The sequence below is a fragment of the Temnothorax nylanderi genome, unplaced genomic scaffold (assembly GCF_030848795.1).
Source record: "Temnothorax nylanderi isolate EJ_2023f unplaced genomic scaffold, tnyl_v1.0 TNYL_tig0039_pilon, whole genome shotgun sequence".
Lineage (NCBI taxonomy): Eukaryota > Metazoa > Arthropoda > Insecta > Hymenoptera > Formicidae > Temnothorax > Temnothorax nylanderi.
The window spans coordinates 850,482-868,870 of record NW_027249101.1 but is presented as its reverse complement, the minus strand read 5'-3'; the positions used below and the strand labels follow the sequence as shown (position 1 = coordinate 868,870).

Sequence of the window (18,389 nt, the reverse complement as noted above, 5' to 3'; positions counted from 1 at the left end):
TATATAATCCTTTTTATCTTAATTCCCTAAATTCTGCATCAGAAAACTGTTCACGAAAAGAATTATATATACGTATATGATGAGTTTGTAAATGCGGTAAAGATATATTTAAATTTTTCTCATTTGTTTTACTAGCTGACAAATGAGTTATGCAGAAGCTGAAAGTCTGAAAGAGCTTCACCAGTCATGACAGTTGTCAAAGAGCATTCGAACCTAGAAAATATTTGCCAAGATGTTGCATCGGTCGGTCAGTCGACTAATACAAACGCGTGGAATACTTGTAGGACTTTATTATATTAATACGAAATGCATCTTATTTTTAATTTGAAGAGTAAACAATAATTTTTTTCCCTAGAAATTCGTAAGACAGTCTCGCGCGACAATCAGAAATTCGCGAAGCTTTCATGTAAATGTTAGCCCAGCGGAAAAGGCAAAGTGCGGCGTGGACGATAGCGGCAGTGTAAGTATATTTTATTAAAAATATTTAATTAAAATCTTCGTGGATAATTAAATACTCCATATAAAAGAAAAACTAGACTCTCACTCTCTTCTCTTTTATTTCCTAACATGATTATATAAATCATTTTCATATAAATAACTTTATCTATTTTTATTTGTACCCTTTTAAAATATACATATTTATCTTTGAAAACACGAATATCAATCTTATATCTCTTTTTTTATATTTTAATTAAAATATTCTCTTAACGCATTCAATCTTTTAGGGCCTTTTGATAATGGGTTATTCTGAATTCTTCAATTAGCATATTTATTTCAATTGCTCAATTATTCACGCTACTGATTTGCAGAACTATCCTTTGATAGACCACTGCTATGACGTGGTAATAGTAGGAGCGGGAGGCGCAGGATTAAGAGCGGCCTTTGGCCTCGGTAAAAAAGGATACCGTGTGGCAGTGGTATCAAAACTCTTCCCAACTAGGTCACATACCGTCGCTGCCCAAGGTGGCATAAACGCTGCTATCGCCGACGAGAAGAAAGACAATTGGCTGTACCACATGTATGATACAGTGAAGGGATCCGACTGGCTGGGCGATCAGGATGCTATACATCTGCTCACGAGGGAAGCGTCTCGAGTGGTCTACGAGCTCGAAAATTACGGTAAAACTCAATAAATCACAAATATAATTATCTTCAGAAACTATATGCAATACACGTATATGTTAATATATGCATTATCAATATTAATAATGAATTTAATTATCTATGAAGTATGCATATCTTACCAATTTATAATATTTATATATAATATATATAAATTATGTGTTTCTTAGTATTTTTATTTAGTACAGTGGTTTTTAAATATTTTTGTTTAATATAAAATGTGTATTAACTTATACATGTATATATGATTTGGAGTTAACAATGTTAATGCATAATTTCTACTAAATAGAAATACTAAAAAAATTGTAGGCTGTCCATTTAGTCGGACGGAAGACGGTAGGATCTATCAGCGTGCTTTTGGCGGCCAGTCGTTGCAATTTGGCAAAGGCGGACAGGCTAAGCGAACCTGCGCCGTCGCCGACCGAACCGGCCACGCGCTGCTTCACACCCTCTACGGCCAGAGTCTTCGCTACGACGTGCATTATTTCATCGAGTATTTCGCCCTGGACTTGCTCATGCACGGCCGATGCTGCAAAGGTATTCTGGCCTGGGAATTGGAGACTGGACTTCTGCATCGATTCAGGGCTCATCATACAGTAAGAAAAGGCTACAAGATCAATGTTATATATTATTTAGTTTATTTACAGAAAAAATAACGCATCAATTACTTATTAACACGTATACAATATAATGTAATATACAATATAATTAATACAATATAATTATAATTTACTTTTTTGTTCATCGGCGCAGCTTAATTACCACTCGTATATTTGACCATGTATCGATACACAAATAAATTTATTAATTTATAATATAAATCTCGCAGGTGATTGCAACGGGTGGTGCTGGAAGATGTTACTTCTCCTGTACCGCGGCGCACGCCTGCACCGGCGACGGCATGGCGATCGCGTGTCGAGCGGGATTGCCGTTGCAGGACATGGAGTTCATTCAGTTTCACCCGACCGGTATTTTCAGATCGGCTACACACGGCCCGCCGACGACTCCATTCTCCTTATCCGGTTCCTGTTAATTGATCGACTGATCTTTCTCGCGCTGCAGGCATTTACGGTAGCGGTATACTCATAACCGAGGGCAGCCGGGGAGAAGGCGGCAAACTCGTCAACTCCGCGGGAGAATTCTTCATGGAAAAATACGCGCCGGTGGCTAAGGATCTAGCCTCTCGCGACGTTGTGTCGAGAGCTGTGACCGCCGAAATACTGGACGGAAGGTTTGCTGCGATCCTTTGTATTCTAATTCTCGTTCTTTTCCCCCTCCGCTAAAGGATCAAAAGAATTAACGTATTTAAATATGGGAGAAAGAATGGAGAACTCGCAGAGATGCTTAGAACATCTTGTATAAAGGCAGTAGGATTGATAGATGAAAGAAAATTTACTTCAACTTTGTGGTAGCTGTGGACTTTACTGTCGCGAATCTTTTATATTTAGACTAAATAATTTCTATGCCAATAGATACTTAAATATTTAAGCAAACGAGCAAGAAGTAATAGACTTCGTCATCTCAACTTCCTAGAAGTAGGAATACACTGTTAATTACGCTGAATTAGTTGCGTAAGAACATGTGCGACCCATGTGGGAGCGTTTTTTCGCTGAAAAATTACATTGCCTCGCGCTATTTCTCGCAGGGGCGTCGGGGAGAAGAAGGATCACATTTATTTGCAATTGCATCATCTGCCAGCCGAGCTGATACACGAGAGGCTGCCCGGAATTTCGCACCTCGCCTGGGTGTTCGCCGGCGTGGACGTGACGAAGGAACCGATCCCCGTGATTCCCACGGTGCATTATAACATGGGTGGCGTGCCTACAAATTGGCGTGCCCAAGTGAGAGACAATATAATTATATTTTCTTAGTAGGACGATTGTTACAATTACTTTTAACTAACCGATGTAAAAATTGCCAGCCTAGTCGACCGTTTCGGTCGTTATTTTATATTTATTTTCGGTCGCTGTATTATTTTAGATATTATATGTAACATTATTCATCAAATAAGTGTGTTAATATTAGTTATATAATCGTATTACTATCGCTAATACACTTATGTCTATTTCTATCAAAGCAGATTAACTTTAATCTCTTTAAAAAAGGTTTGACTTTTACTTTTTATCTTTCTCTGTAGTTCTAAGAGTTAGAAAAAGATAAAAAGTAAGTTAAACCGAAATTATAGTCAATCTACATTGGTAGAAATAGACATGAATTGTTTTATTGACAAAAGTAAACGTGTGTACTCAATTATTTGTATATATAGGCCAAGTAAATACGTTTACACAGATAACAACAGAGATTATTTGCGGTTACCGGCGTTTACGATGCGGTTATTTGACGTAATTGTATTTTCGACATAAATGACACCTTGTCAGGTATTAACGAGAGAAAACGAGGAGGACAGACCGATCGAAGGCCTCTGGGCAGCCGGCGAGACCGCGTGCGCGTCCGTTCACGGTGCTAATCGCCTGGGTGCTAACAGCCTCCTGGAAATTGTCGTCTTCGGCAAAGCCATCGCCGACCAGATCGACTGTATCGCCAGGCCTGGCGAACGTCACGAGGATCTGTCATCAGTAAGGAAAGAAAATTATGAGACGTTTCGGACACGTCTCTCTTCCCTATCTTTTCGAAAAGCAACTTTTTGTGGTCACGAATTTAATAAAACGCAATATCGTCAGTGTCGCAAATCACTTTCCTCATAACTATGATAGTATATTTTTGATTATTTCGCGACAATATGTTTTAAGATTATTCGGCAAAGAGTCTCTTTGCTATAGTTAAACAATTATATTTTGGCAATTGCTTTATAAATTTTTAATACATATTTATACATTTATTTTTACATTATTTTTTATTTTTTATTTTTTATTTTTTATATATTTTTTTATCTTTTTTTTTTGACGGATAAATCTTTGCTTAAAACTGTATATTAAAGCCGTGGAACGAGAACTTGCGTGTCCAGGTCGAGGAAGGTCCGCCTTTTACGAGTTACGAATTAGCATACAGATGCATGTGGTCAAAAAGTGATTTGGATGCAGGACATCGGCGAGCAGTCGATTTGTCGCTTCGACGCGACCCGTTATGCGAAAGGCTGCGTTCCCGTTGCCGAGCTGCGCGACGAGATGAGACATACGATGCAGAAATACTGCGGGGTATTAAGGACCTGCGATATTTTGCAGCGCGCGTGCAGGGAGATGTCCCGTCTCTACACCTGCGATCTGCCAGATTTATGTGTAAGCTAATCACCGCGCCTCATTATCTTGAATGATAAAATTATTTAGAAAGAATATATTTAGAAGCTTAAAACATAAACGAGATGTATGTGTAAAATGTAAATACAATTTGCCCAATATATTTCAAGGAATAATGACGAAACTATATAAATGAGAATATATTAAGACTATGTTATAGATAGTAGGCTTATATTATAGGGGCTTGTATTATATACGGAAACACACTTTGTTTTTTATTTTAAATTCGAGAATAAGTGACTATAATACTATACGAAATACACTCTACTTTTCTTTATTCTATATAAATCCCAGATTCACGAATTTACGAGCATTCCATAATTATAGTCCGGAACTAACAATAGCCCGATTATGATAGCACGAATAATTGTACCGCTACATCGCGGTCGGTGGCGTAATAACGTGTCGTTGCATAAGACGATGATACACATATGCGAGACGCTTTATCTAAACCTACTTCATCCAGACGCACATGTGGATCTCTTTGGAATGTTTTTTTTTAGGTGCAAGATCAGTCCCTCATTTGGAACACCGAACTCGTCGAGGCCTTGGAGCTGCAAAACATGATGCTCGTCTGCATGCACATCGTATACGGGGCCGAAAATCGAAAGGAGTCGAGAGGCTCGCACGCCAGGGAAGACTATAAGGTCAAGTAGAGTTTCAAATAGATGAATTACATTAATGGAAAAGAAATTAGAATATCTCAAATTTGTACAGATGCAAATAAGTAATTTAATGCAAATAAGTATAATGCTCCCGGCTGCAATGTTTCGAAATTGTAAACACAATCTTAATTATGAACCGACTGAAATCGAAAGAGAGAGAGAGAGAGAGACTCTCGTGAATGCTTATTTCATTTCTAGGACAGAGTTGATGAATATGACTATACAAAACCGCTCGAGGGACAGAAGAAACGACCTTACACGGAACACTGGCGTAAGCATACGCTTACTTGGGCTCAGGAGGATGGAACGGTTAGTTAAAATGCTAAAAAAAAAAAATAATGAAATTAAATTCCTCTCCGAGGAAGTTGGAGTATCATCGGTAAAACAAAGTCGAACCACTCGGAGATTACAAATTAAAGTAAATACAAAAAAGTTTTTACGCTTCATTACAGAAGATATTGAAATGTATTACTAATAAATACTGCTCATGTAAAAAAAAACTAATAAATATTACATGAGCAATATTTATTTATAAAAAAGCTGACTATGTGTCTCTCGATTTGCATCAAATACCTACACATTTGATTCATTGCGTTCGTTGCATTTTATTAGAAATATTTCTAATTGAACGATTTATTACTGATTATTGCGAAAGATTGATTTTTAACGGCGCGCTCTGTTTACAGATTTACATCTCTTATCGGCCCGTTATCGACACTACTCTAGACGAAACCGAAGCCCAGCACGTGCCCCCTGCAATTCGCGCATATTGACCCAAGAAATGAGTAATCGCCAGCAGCCGCGGATAATTGGAAACGTAATGGAAACGCGATGCGATTATGAATCTAAGTCGGCTGTCGCGTTATCTCGCTAATCCCGCATTGGGAGCTTGCAGGCATACGAAATACGGAAAGTAGATACTTACCATCAGAAATCGAGGAATGTGCAAAGAGAAAATCGTCAAAAAACATTTCTTCCTTAAATATTACTTTTAAATATGACTTCATCTCGGATACTTTGCATAAATTGCCTCGCACGCGACACGCGTCGATTTACAGTAGTAGTTTACCGGCAAAAATAATTAATGCTCACATGTCAATTAATTTGTAACGAAGAAAGCGAATCAAAAAGTTGCATTTCTTAAAAGCAATTTTAGTAAAACATTCCTTCGGACTTTGTTTGCCGGAGCTGAGGCTGTGATAGAGAAATTATGTTGATGAAACTTCGTAATCGACTCCTTTTCTTTTGTTTTTATATGGAGGCGACATCGAGCATGGTCATGGTTCAACATGTTCCAGCAACGTCACTACATCCGCAACCTAGTTTCGTAAGAGATAAAGCGTTAACTATACCTTCGCTGATAGTATAATTACGACATTGCGCTGATAAATGCTCAATAAACTTTTTACAGACGACATGTATAAATTCTCACTAACAGCTTTATGTAATATTCTATTAAATATGCATATTAGGTATGTATGCCTGCAAATCCAAGAAATATATGATGATCTGTACCCTAGTCGCAAATTTTCTTAAATGTTTCTAAAATGTTACGATTTTTATTTCATAAAATAAAGTATACAGTATATTTTATAAAATAAAATATACAAAATGGAATATCGAGCAAATTATTTGAAAATTGCTGTGTCATGTAAACAGGTTTATTTTGCGGCAATTAATGTATATGTATGTGACATATATGTAGATAAAAGTTACGCTGTCGACAATGAGATAAGAATACAGTTCAACGTCGTGAATGCGAATTTCTAGAGCCGGAGAAATTGTAGCCTTTACATGTACACATCTTAATTTATATTCGCAGTAAAAGTGGTCCACGTTATGCTTAACGCGCCACGTTACGCCCCCTCGTTCGAATTATACCGGGTGGCCTAGAACGGCATTGATCGTCGGATAAAACGGGACCCAATGGTTTTCTATTTCGTTCAGTTAATTCAAAGGAGCAAATTTTATTTATGCAAATTTGTTTCCTAGATCGTTGTCCCTTTTTTTTCTAAAAATATGCAGTCAAGAGACAAACAAATTTATTATCTAAATATAAATTTTCAGAGTTAATTCTATATCTATATATATGTGACATTTCCATAATTGCGCGTGTATAGTTGGAACTTAGAACCAACGAAAGGATTGAGAACAGAAGATCTGTTCCGTTCTCTAATTTAGACTGTCGATTTTCAAAATTAACTGGCATATCTTCGAACATATATATTTCTCATTCGCGATGCAGCCGCGGAACGCACGTTCGAAGGACGTTTTCAGGCGCGTTGGCAGCACTGTGCGCGCGCAACATTCCGGCGACGCTCGGCGTCTCAGTCGGTGCCGAGCCGCCGAACTGAGCGGATCGAAGCCGTAGCCGATAACGGGTGAGGGTTCAGTCGTTCAGTCGCGTGTTAGCGAGCGCGCGCGGGTCCGTCTGTCTGTCGGGGTGGTCGTATCTCGGACGGGAAGCCAAGTACGGGAGCAGGGCGACGCGAGATGAGCGGGATGCTGAAGCTGTCGACGTCGTTGCTGCCGAGGAGCCTGCCCGGTGCGGTGACGCTGGTGAGAATCCGGGGAGCTCGCGAAACAATTCGACACAATAGAGGCTTCGTTCCCCGTTCGCCGTAGATTTCCACCCCGCGGCGAGGAAACGCGCGGGGCCGGCCGAGAAAAACTGTCGGCGCGCGGGGGGGGGGGGTCCGGCTTTCCCGCGGGGAACTCGAAACACTCGAATCCCCCCGACGGAACTGGAACGTGTCTCTCGCGGAGAGACACACCTGGGCCCGGAGAACCTCGCGTTCCTAGCGGCCTCGCGCCATCTTAAAGGAAGAAAAAGAATAATCCGTCGGCCGACTCCGTTACTCTCTCTCTCCGCGCGGGGTTACGGGTTACCCTCGTGACGTAGGTCAGGGCCACGCCGGAGGCCCGGGGCCTCGTTACGTAATTTTTTATTCGCCGCGTCCCGCCGGTGGATGATGAGGTGTGCACGCCGTGGCGCACGACGCGGCGCGGCGCATCAATTACGTAAGGTGTGCGCGAGACCCGACGAATAAAATACGCGCGTCCGGAAACGCGCCCGGAATCTCGTCGTTGCTCGATCGTTGCGCCCGAATACGCGCGGCATCCCCCTCGGCTTGTCGAAGGCGGGGGAAAAAAAAAGCCGCCGGAGAGGAACCCCTGCCGTCGCCCGTTCCCCGAGAGACTCCACCGTGGGGTAGAACGGAACCGTCTATTTCCATATGCTCGGCCGCGTGTCGGTCAAACGGGGGCTGCTCCGCTTGCTCTCGCGTCTAACGGTGTGCGCTCGATGGCTCGATAGCATGCATATTCCGAGTTCCCGAGTCGAGATACGCTTTTACGGCGTTTCGGCCGTTGATGTCGATTAGCTTGCGCGCGGTGAGAACGAGGTATCGATATCCGGCAAGGTATACTGGTTTTTTGAAAGGGCCAGGCGGGCGGCGAAGGGCTATTTCGGTAAAATCTCGACGGGAGGACGTCGTTCGATTTGCCGTCGATATTAATTGTTTTCTTCGACTATGCATATATATTTTTTTTTGGTTAAATTTGTGGTGTCAAATTATACTTAATTTGAGTCATTTTTCACCACTCTTATAGGCCTACTCCTACTCAATATGTCGTTAATTTAACTGAACCAATGGAGTTAAAATAATAAGGTAAATGTACCAATGCCTGGACCCGTACCTATATCTGGACATTTTTATCATTTTAGTCCTTAAATAAGTTATAACGCAAATTAAAATCAAATCCCGGCATTGGGACATTTACCTTGCTACTTTGTGTTAAAAATAACAAAATGTTATTTAACTCAAGGTATTGGTTTAAATTTCATCCTTTAATATTTAACAGTATAGAGAAGACGGATTATAGACTATCTTTGACTATATAGTCAAAGATTGTTTTAATTAATTCGAGATTAAATTTGACAATTTTTTTCAATGATACGAGATAAACGTGAGGCACACCTGACGAGATTTCGCGTCGCGCGTCGATTGATATCGAGCTTTATTTTCACGTCTTCGTTTCTGGATTTTCAACCGTGTAGCTTTTGTGGAAAAGCTTCACATTAGGACGTGAGGGTAAAGTTTTATCGCGCGTGAGATATTTGCGATTGTCAAACAGCGCCGAGATCTCTTATCAAGATTTTTGTCCCGGCAGCGAATTAGATACGCGCGCGCCGAGAGCGTTTTATTAAAAAGATAATAAAGTTTACATCTGGAAATACACTGCCGTTACTTTAATGATTAATAATCGACGCGCCTCCGCGATATCTCGCGGCCTTTAACGGTTGATCGCGTCGACGTAGATTTAGTTAAATTTTTAACGAAGCTACTTTTTTTATACTCGGGACGAAACTGAGACATTGAAAGCAAATCAGCCGAATCGAATTTTTCTTTTTTATATTTTCCAAGGTGAGATTCGTCAACGTGGAATATTTCAGGTCGAGAGTTTTGTATTCTGGTACAGCGATGTTGAATTATTCATTCATCTCTCTTTCCGAAAGATCACCGAGCGGTATTAATATCGCTGCGCGATCTCAAAATCGAACGGAAATGTTTTTTTTTTTGCCTTATCTTTGAGTACAAGTAATCGTAAGTTGACGATAAGCCACGGAAAATTATCGTTTTCTGCAAGTGTCCCCCGAGCGTTGGTGCGCTTATCACTTTTAATTATTTTGCGACGCGATACACACGACGAAGAACTAAAGAGACTCATTGCGCAATCGATGTTTCTCTCCCGGCGACTAATTAACCCGCTAATTAATTCGTAGACATAACTTTAAAGCGATTATTTGTATAGGGACACGCTCGTTAAATTATTTCGTAAAAACGTTATAAAAATGTGCGCACATTATATCAGCTTTTCGTAAAGTTGCGAATCAGCGTTTCAGTATTACAACTATCTAATCGCTGTTCTCATCAATCTTATCTTTTTATATTGACTGCATAATGCTTCCACTTTTTATCCTAAATAAATAAAAGGAATATTCATATTTTCGTCACGAGCCTTGTTCTTGCAATGTTCTTGCAATACTTGCGCGATCGTGGAATGCGTAAAATTTTATCTGCAAATAGCATTAAATTGTTTAGTTATGTAAGTAATACTATACAACTATATTTAATTATGTAAAATATGTATAATCTGAAAAATATATAAGGGTACATTTTATCTATATTGACGATGCTTGTCTCCATATGGTCATATAAATAGAACATGTCGAATTGAATACGTTATACGATCTCGCGTATACGCAATCGCAGATTCGTGACTCATTATAAATAACAACGTGTCCACGTGACGTATTACCTAACAATTTGCTGAAAAATCCTAGAGGAAATAACTGAAGCTTCCTAAACGACCGCGTGTTGAATCTATAAAAGCAGAAAGCTGTAAACTAGGTATTAGTATTATTTTCTCTTCCGTTCACTGTTAAATATTAAAGGATGAAATTTAAACGAATACCTTGTGTTAAATAACATTTTGTTATTTTTAACTATTATATGTATCGAAATTTATATTATAACACAAAATAATATTATTTTAACTTGATTGGTTTAGTTAACTAAACTAAACGAACGAAAATATTGAGTAGGAGCAGTGCGGCGACCTATAGGAATGGTTAAAAATAATTGAGTATAGATTGACACTACAAATTCAACAGTGTCTGGTAGGTATATCATTGCACATTAGATTCTTTGATTTATTCCAATAAAATTCGAATTTTATATTACGTTGTACATCCGAATATATTTTAGCAGTATTATTTTTTCTTATTCCGTCTAGTTGCTTAGAATTCTTTCATTTACCCTAATAAAATTCGAATTTTATATTACACATCCGAATATATATTTTTTTTTATTATACGTACATCTTTAAATTTTGTATTACGAAATTTTACAAAATGTGGAAGTACCTACAGCCAGCTATTACGTTAAATAATCTAGCGAGTGAATCAGTTAATGAGTACACGCTCCATCGTAATCTTTTGCGGTACGATTCGCTTTTTTGCCCTTGGTATCTCCGCTTCGCTTCCTTTCCGCAGAACAAGCTGGGACTGCCGCTTCTCCTCGGCAACCGCAGGTTTCACCGCACGCCAGATCGTACGGCCAAGATCTCCGACGAGATCTCCAAGCAGTACCCGTTGGTGGATCACACGTATGACGCGGTGGTAGTGGGAGCCGGCGGTGCCGGTCTACGCGCGGCCTACGGCCTCGTGGCCGAGGGCTTCAAGACCGCGGTGGTCACCAAGCTGTTCCCGACGAGGTCGCACACAGTCGCCGCCCAGGGTGGCATCAACGCCGCCCTGGGCAACATGGAGGACGATAATTGGCAGTGGCACATGTACGACACCGTCAAGGGCTCGGACTGGCTGGGCGACCAAGATGCCATTCACTACATGACTCGTGAAGCGCCGAAGGCCGTCATCGAGCTGGAGAACTGCGGCATGCCCTTCAGCCGCACCACCGACGGTGAGAGTGAAAGTGGAGACAATGGACAGATAGTGTATTTTTTAATTTTATATTTTACATATATAATATTAAAAAATAACGCACATATCCACGTAATAAAAGTAAAAAGATAATTAAAATAACTGAAAGTTTAAAAAGATTAAAAGGTTTCTTATGAAATAAAATCATGACAGAATCTGCGATATAGAAGGGCGATATAGAGTTGCAAGAAAATACAGAGAAAGCGGCTAAAAAGACTAAACCTGTTTTATGACATCTTAGACTTTATTCAAATTTAAAGACGACACCAAGGACTAGTGTCACGTAATCGAAGTAAATTGTTTCGTGTACATATTTCCGAACGTTCTTGTTGCTGTTAGTTTAATTAATAAATATACGTCTAAGAACTCAGATCCGAGACGTCGTCGCTGGTCATAGTCGCGCCTGTTCCCGACGTTGCGGAATCTGATTCCGCGTCGGAATCGTCCCCCCTGCTTCTTGAACGCCTTCTTTCTTTTCTTTCCTGAAACGTAAACAACCGTATGTTATCTACGAGTAATGATAGATTGTAAAAATTATAAAATTAGTAAAACTATCAAGCTCTAATTTTGCATTTCTTTGACATATAAATATTAAACATATATATTAAACTTTCCTTTTTTTTTAAATGAATTATTGATATGTAATTAACTGAATATATAATAATTTAATGACAAAGTTTAAGGAAATATATAGAGACAGTAAAGAATATTTTAATTCTGTTCCGAAAAATGTAGGAAATTAGTGAAAGCTTATTTAATTCGAACGAACCTCTCGTTCGTTCTTTTTCTGGTCCTTCTGACCATCAGCTTTCTTCGAGGAGTCGCTGCTGTTAGGCTTGTTCTGCTGCGCGTTCTTATTGTTCTTATTGTTCTGCGATTGTTGCTTGGCCGCTTCTACATAGGGCATCTTCTCCGCGGATGACATTTCTCGCCACGCTTGTCCTCCGAGGCGAAATAGATCCTTTGCCTTTAGCTTGTTATAATCCTGTAATTTGTTCCACTTACATAACGCTCGCATATGTTATCCCCATGCCATTTTTGCGATTCGTTACCTGCCTAAAGTCTTGCATAAAATTGAGAAAGGCGTTCGCACTTTTCCATTGCCTCCTCCGCGGAGGAGGCCTGCTTGATCTTGATCTTGATCTTGATCGCGAGCGCGATGGGTTTCTGTCGTGTTGCCTGGAATCTATTCTGTGCACGTATATGCATCACACAATTATTATAAATGGAAAATAAAGAAGTAATTATGTGTGTATTTTCAAAAAATTTGATCGAATCTGATATAAATTTTTTTAAATATGTGTTAAAATAGATGTAACTTATATGTATATGTAGGGCAGCAATCTGGAGGTGTGTTCATCTGTCATATATTACGTCTAACTTAATTATAAATCGGTTATGTTTATGTAACTCACTCGTCTCGAGTACGTTTACGACTAGAGGAGGGGGGTCTTGTTATCTGTTGGTACTGATCATCAGAACCTCTTTCTTGTTGCCCTGCGGTCCCAGCCTCTTCCACGCCTGCCGTTACTTCATTATTTTCTTCCCTTCTATTGTCGTCTTCCATGATTTACCAATGATCCCGAAAAAGGTGTATTTGTCCTATCACTATTTACGTATGCACCGATACATCTTACTCGTAGATAAGAAGTAATTGTAGAAAGCAAGAATTTGTCCCCGAGAAAGTAAAACGCGAATTTTTCGAAATATCGTGGAAATAACAAATGTCATTCATTGCTCGGTTGCCATGCAGTTGAAGATTGTCGCTTATCATAAGACTTTTAAAATGAAACGAGTCAACACAGACTCTGTTTCATTTTAAACGGAGAGAATAAGGATACCTAGAAAAGCTTTAGAATTCTATCTATCATGTATATTGTATATTAATCCATCTGATTCACAATAAATAAATCTTAACATTATCTTTGTCAAAATTTATCACATTTTAATATATATTTAATACAAAACCTTATATACTTTACATTTAAATCTCTAAGGATTTAAGACAGAATTTTTAAAAATTTTCTTTAAAAATAACAGTGTTATCATAATATTAATAAAAATCAAAGAATATCATCCATCATGATAATAAAAATTAATTACGGACCATTTTTGTTCTTTCCACCAGGCAAGATCTATCAACGCGCCTTCGGCGGTCAGTCCCTCAAGTTCGGTAAGGGCGGCCAGGCTCATCGATGCTGTTGCGTGGCCGACCGGACCGGCCATTCGTTGCTGCATACACTTTATGGTCAGTCGCTGAGCTACGATTGCAATTACTTCGTCGAGTATTTCGCCCTCGACTTGCTGATGGAGGGTGGCGAATGCCGCGGTGTAATCGCGCTCTGCCTGGAGGACGGGACGCTGCATCGCTTCCATGCCAAGAACACGGTGCTCGCCACCGGCGGCTACGGGCGCGCCTACTTCTCCTGCACATCCGCGCACACTTGCACCGGGGATGGTACCGCCATGGTCTCCAGGGCCAATCTGCCCAATCAGGACCTGGAGTTTGTGCAATTTCATCCTACAGGTATATACTTAATACCTAATACCTAATACGTTTTAGAAGCACATTATTGCTGTAACATCGATATGTCTATAAATAGATTTGAGGTATTTCGATAATTCTTAGAAATTGACAATAATGGAAGTAACATTTAATTGCTGAGAAATTAAATATTGAAACTTTTAAATACTTAATGAAATAAATCTTCAGTATTCAAGTACGATTAGAATTATTAGATAATTAATATTATGTACTTTCTTGATTTGCACAAATCAAAAACACATTGTATTCATTTTAGGCATCTACGGCGCCGGATGCCTGATCACAGAAGGCAGCCGCGGCGAAGGTGGTTATCTGATAAACAGCGAGGGCGAGAGGTTCATGGAGCGTTATGCACCGGTAGCGAAGGATCTGGCATCGCGAGACGTGGTGTCTAGATCCATGACAATGGAAATTAGAGAGGGCAGGTAAGTCATGGGCCGATAAAGACGCGTCTTTTGTCGCGTGTTCGGAAATATTCGTGGTAAATATAGTTCTTTTTCTCCGCTTAGAGGCGTCGGACCAGAGAAGGATCATATTTACCTGCAGCTACACCATTTGCCGCCTGAACAGCTAGCCGCTCGGTTGCCAGGAATTTCGGAAACGGCGATGATATTCGCTGGCGTCGACGTGACCCGGGAACCCATCCCCGTCTTACCCACCGTTCATTATAATATGGGTACGTAAGTATAATTAACTAAAGTATTTTGAGAGACTATCAATATCTCTAATGATTGATTTTAATGACGACCCTTGGACTATAATAAAGAGTATACTTAATTGCGGAATGCGGATGTTACAATTAATATTTTTTATTAAAGCATCGTTGAGAAATATTATTTTGCGCAGATTATATACGCGCGTAGCAATCAATATGTCAATAAAGAAATGAATTTTATTTCGCCTTTGCAATGGAACTCTAAAATAGCTGTCACGCGATGAGTTTTTTCTTTCACTTAATGTTCTGATGATTTCAGTCGAAAGCCCTGACATTCTTAGTGATGACGCCATCGGAGTCATCACGGTTGAGTTTCTTTATAGTAGGAAAATATTCTGAATAGTTTATCAAACGTGACACAGAGTATTTTTTTAATAAAATTTATCACAAACTGTTTTGTTCACAGCAATTTCTACGTGATTCTACGGAAAAGATTAGCCTAATAACATTATATTTACAGGAGGTGTGCCGACGAATTATAAAGGTCAAGTGTTAACCAAGGAGAACAATCAAGACAAAGTAGTACCCGGCTTATATGCATGCGGCGAGGCAGCTTGCGCATCTGTTCACGGCGCTAATCGATTGGGTGCCAACTCTCTATTGGATTTAGTCGTATTCGGGCGTGCTTGCGCTAAGACTATTGCCCAAGAGAATAAACCTGGTGAAGCGATTGGACCCCTAAAACCTGTAAGTTTCTACTATTTCAAATATAAACTTTCTATTAATGTTATAGGTATATGCGTAAACTACATTTAATTTTTATTGCAAGATAAATGATACATAATGTGTTGTGTCTTGTTTGTGTGTTTTAGAACGCCGGCGAAGAGACGGTAGCTAATTTAGACTGGGTAAGACACGCTAACGGTCCCATCTCTACCGCGGAATTGAGGCTGACCATGCAGAAGACCATGCAGACGCATGCGGCGGTCTTCAGAGAAGCCGAAACCTTGAAAGAAGGTGAAAAAAAGACCATTGACGTTTTCTTCGCACACAATCGCACGGCAGAATTTATGAATGTTGTGTAACAGCATTGAAAACATTATGTACTTTTTTCATAGGCTGTCGGAAGATGACCGATATCTACAAGAAACTGGGCGAGCTAAAGGTCGCCGACAAATCTTTAATATGGAATTCCGATTTGGTAGAAACGCTTGAGCTGCAAAATCTCATGGTCAACGCGATGCAGACCATCTTTGGGGCGGAGAACAGGAAGGAGAGTCGTGGCGCGCACGCTCGCGAGGATTATAAACAGAGAATCGATGAATACGATTACAGTAAACCAATTGAAAATCAACAACCGAAACCCTTCGATCAACATTGGAGGAAACACACGCTGTCGAAGATCAATCCGAGAACAGGAGAGGTATTTTTTACTCGTCATTTATAGACAGCAGATCGAGATATTGATATCTAAAAATTACTGTGTTTATAAATAACGTTTCTCCCGTTTTCTTAATTTTCTCAATTTGTACTTACGCCGCTCGATATTCACATTAATTAGTAGGTTTTTATTATTGTTTTTCGTTTTAATATTTCCAATCGATAACTTCTCTATTTCACAATTTCTAATCTTATTTTATTTATTTAAGGTGTCTCTGGATTTTAGACCGGTGATCGACGTTACGCTCGATCAACAGGAATGCGCGACAGTTCCGCCAGCGATTCGTTCCTACTAGATTAATTCTATAAATGGACAATATTAAAATCCATCGCTCTAGGACTCTCATCAATTGCCACCGAATTTCGGTCTCAGCGCAATTCTCGATCGCAGCCTAATGTTGAGCATTATTTAGACCGAGGTTTTAGCGCAAAGAAATCGTCGCCGTGACGATTCTAGTGCTAAAACTACTATTGCGCAACAAACCTGTTAATTAATTTATTTCACACATATACATACACTCACCAACTTCATCGTGCACCAAAGTTGATTCTTGTCACTCGCTTGCGCCGTGAGTCGCACGAGCAGGAGTAATATGGTCTTTGTAGGATGCCGATGCTGAGATTATTGTCCTCTCGTCTACGTGAGGGAGTACGCGCGATCTCGCTCAGCGAAATCGGTACTCAGTTCAACAAGTAATAGTCGAAACTAGAACAATTTGCGGTAACAGAAGGAGGTCTGTATATAAAACACGGACCTTTTCAGGAAATACGTTTTCTCTCCTGTAATATAGTACAACGTATCCAGTTACGACACGTTCTTATTGCGCTCCGATCCCAGTACAACGTACTCTCGCGTGTAATGATAGCAGAACATCAACGAATACCAACGAACTCGATCGCGAACGTCATTTCGCTTGAATTACAAATTCATATGTAGTAAGATTTTTGCAAACCTTTGATAAGAACTTATTAAAAACTCCGCTGACAGGAGATCTTAATAAGCTCTGTTTCTTAAAATAATTATTTACCTCCTGTACACCTTCTGAGTGTTTATTGGAAATTATGATAAACCTTTGTGATTTTTATTTATAAATAGAGCGTTGATATTTTAAGTTATTGTTGCATGCAATGGTACTTTGATGCTGTACCTCTGTACTCCAATGCGAAATACGATTATCATTCTCGATATCGATTTGATGTTTATTTATACGTATTTTTGTCATTATGGAGATATACAAGAATTGTTTGATTTATTTTTAAGTGCTCCTTTTCGCGATACATGCTCTTGTGAAGAATCAATTGACAGTAAAAAAATGAATTAATATTTATGACAATTAACATTGATGATAATTGATATGTTATTGCTCCGTATAAGCTCTTGTGTTTTTGTTTGAAAAGTGATCGAATAATTGGAATATCTGTAGGCGTTATTTATATGCAAATGCGATTATGAGCACGTAATATTTAAAAAAGTTATTTGACAGTATGCTTTTTCTCGTATATATATTTTTCGTTGCGGCTGTATACTTAAATATATCCTAAAAGACAACACAGAAGCGGTATTAATGTTAATTTTTTTCTAGAATATATTATGGAACTATAACAACCGTTTATTTATTACTATATTATTATTTACTAATTTATTCTTTTTTTCAGTAAGAATCTTATTTTTAAAATAATTTATAAAAATAAAAGTTATTTTAATGTTTTCTCAAGTTTCGTAATAAACATTAGATAAATATAAAAAAAGACGATAGGAAATAAAATAACGAATATAAAAATTATTTGTAAATAATCGCATATTTCCATTTTATTGATTGAAACTGCTTTTATGTTGTCTTCCAGCGTTGTACTGATATTATGTACTTCGTAAAAACATGAGTTACGTAAAATACGCGGCACAGAGATACAAAATACCGTTATAGTCTCGATTTGTAAAAAAAAGATCGTGTGAGCGTGTTACTTGGCATGGTGGCAAATGTACATAAATCGCGAAAATTGTCAATAAAGCGTTGATACACCTTTTACCTAGCGAAACTAAATCATTTATTAAGCAGTGGATTATTTATTTTTCATAAACAATAATGTAGTTTGAGATAATACTGGATTACAAAATAATCTTGTGAGACTGCTTTGAATTAAGTAGGATTATACTGCCATGAGAGAGACGAAAGGTGGTATAGTCCTCTCTAATGCAGAAGAT

General features: G+C 39.0%; 3 protein-coding genes across 3 annotated transcripts; 2 read left to right on the top strand and 1 right to left on the bottom strand.

Moving 5' to 3' along the window:
- Positions 1 to 20: 20 nt before the first annotated feature.
- LOC139771434 (succinate dehydrogenase [ubiquinone] flavoprotein subunit, mitochondrial) lies at positions 21 to 6,560 on the top strand. The gene is made up of 12 exons (XM_071704188.1): positions 21 to 280; positions 356 to 460; positions 810 to 1,119; positions 1,432 to 1,718; positions 1,952 to 2,090; positions 2,185 to 2,353; positions 2,768 to 2,963; positions 3,501 to 3,698; positions 4,164 to 4,358; positions 4,880 to 5,023; positions 5,240 to 5,350; positions 5,728 to 6,560. Exons 1-12 carry the CDS (start codon positions 233 to 235, stop codon positions 5,812 to 5,814), a joined length of 1,989 nt encoding a protein of 662 aa, XP_071560289.1. The 5' UTR covers positions 21 to 232; the 3' UTR covers positions 5,815 to 6,560.
- A 793-nt stretch (positions 6,561 to 7,353) lies between these two features.
- Sdha (succinate dehydrogenase, subunit A (flavoprotein)) lies at positions 7,354 to 18,213 on the top strand. Its single transcript, XM_071704183.1, has 9 exons — positions 7,354 to 7,600; positions 11,100 to 11,526; positions 13,675 to 14,073; positions 14,348 to 14,516; positions 14,601 to 14,767; positions 15,267 to 15,493; positions 15,619 to 15,763; positions 15,865 to 16,169; positions 16,396 to 18,213. Exons 1-9 carry the CDS (start codon positions 7,535 to 7,537, stop codon positions 16,480 to 16,482), a joined length of 1,992 nt encoding a protein of 663 aa, XP_071560284.1. The 5' UTR covers positions 7,354 to 7,534; the 3' UTR covers positions 16,483 to 18,213.
- On the bottom strand, positions 11,772 to 13,236 carry LOC139771431 (uncharacterized). Its single transcript, XM_071704186.1, has 4 exons — positions 12,962 to 13,236; positions 12,599 to 12,737; positions 12,316 to 12,531; positions 11,772 to 12,028 (listed from the first exon to the last, which is right to left on the bottom strand). The coding sequence occupies exons 1-4, from the start codon at positions 13,111 to 13,113 to the stop codon at positions 11,906 to 11,908; spliced, it is 630 nt and encodes a 209-aa protein (XP_071560287.1). The 5' UTR covers positions 13,114 to 13,236; the 3' UTR covers positions 11,772 to 11,905.
- Positions 18,214 to 18,389: the final 176 nt, after the last annotated feature.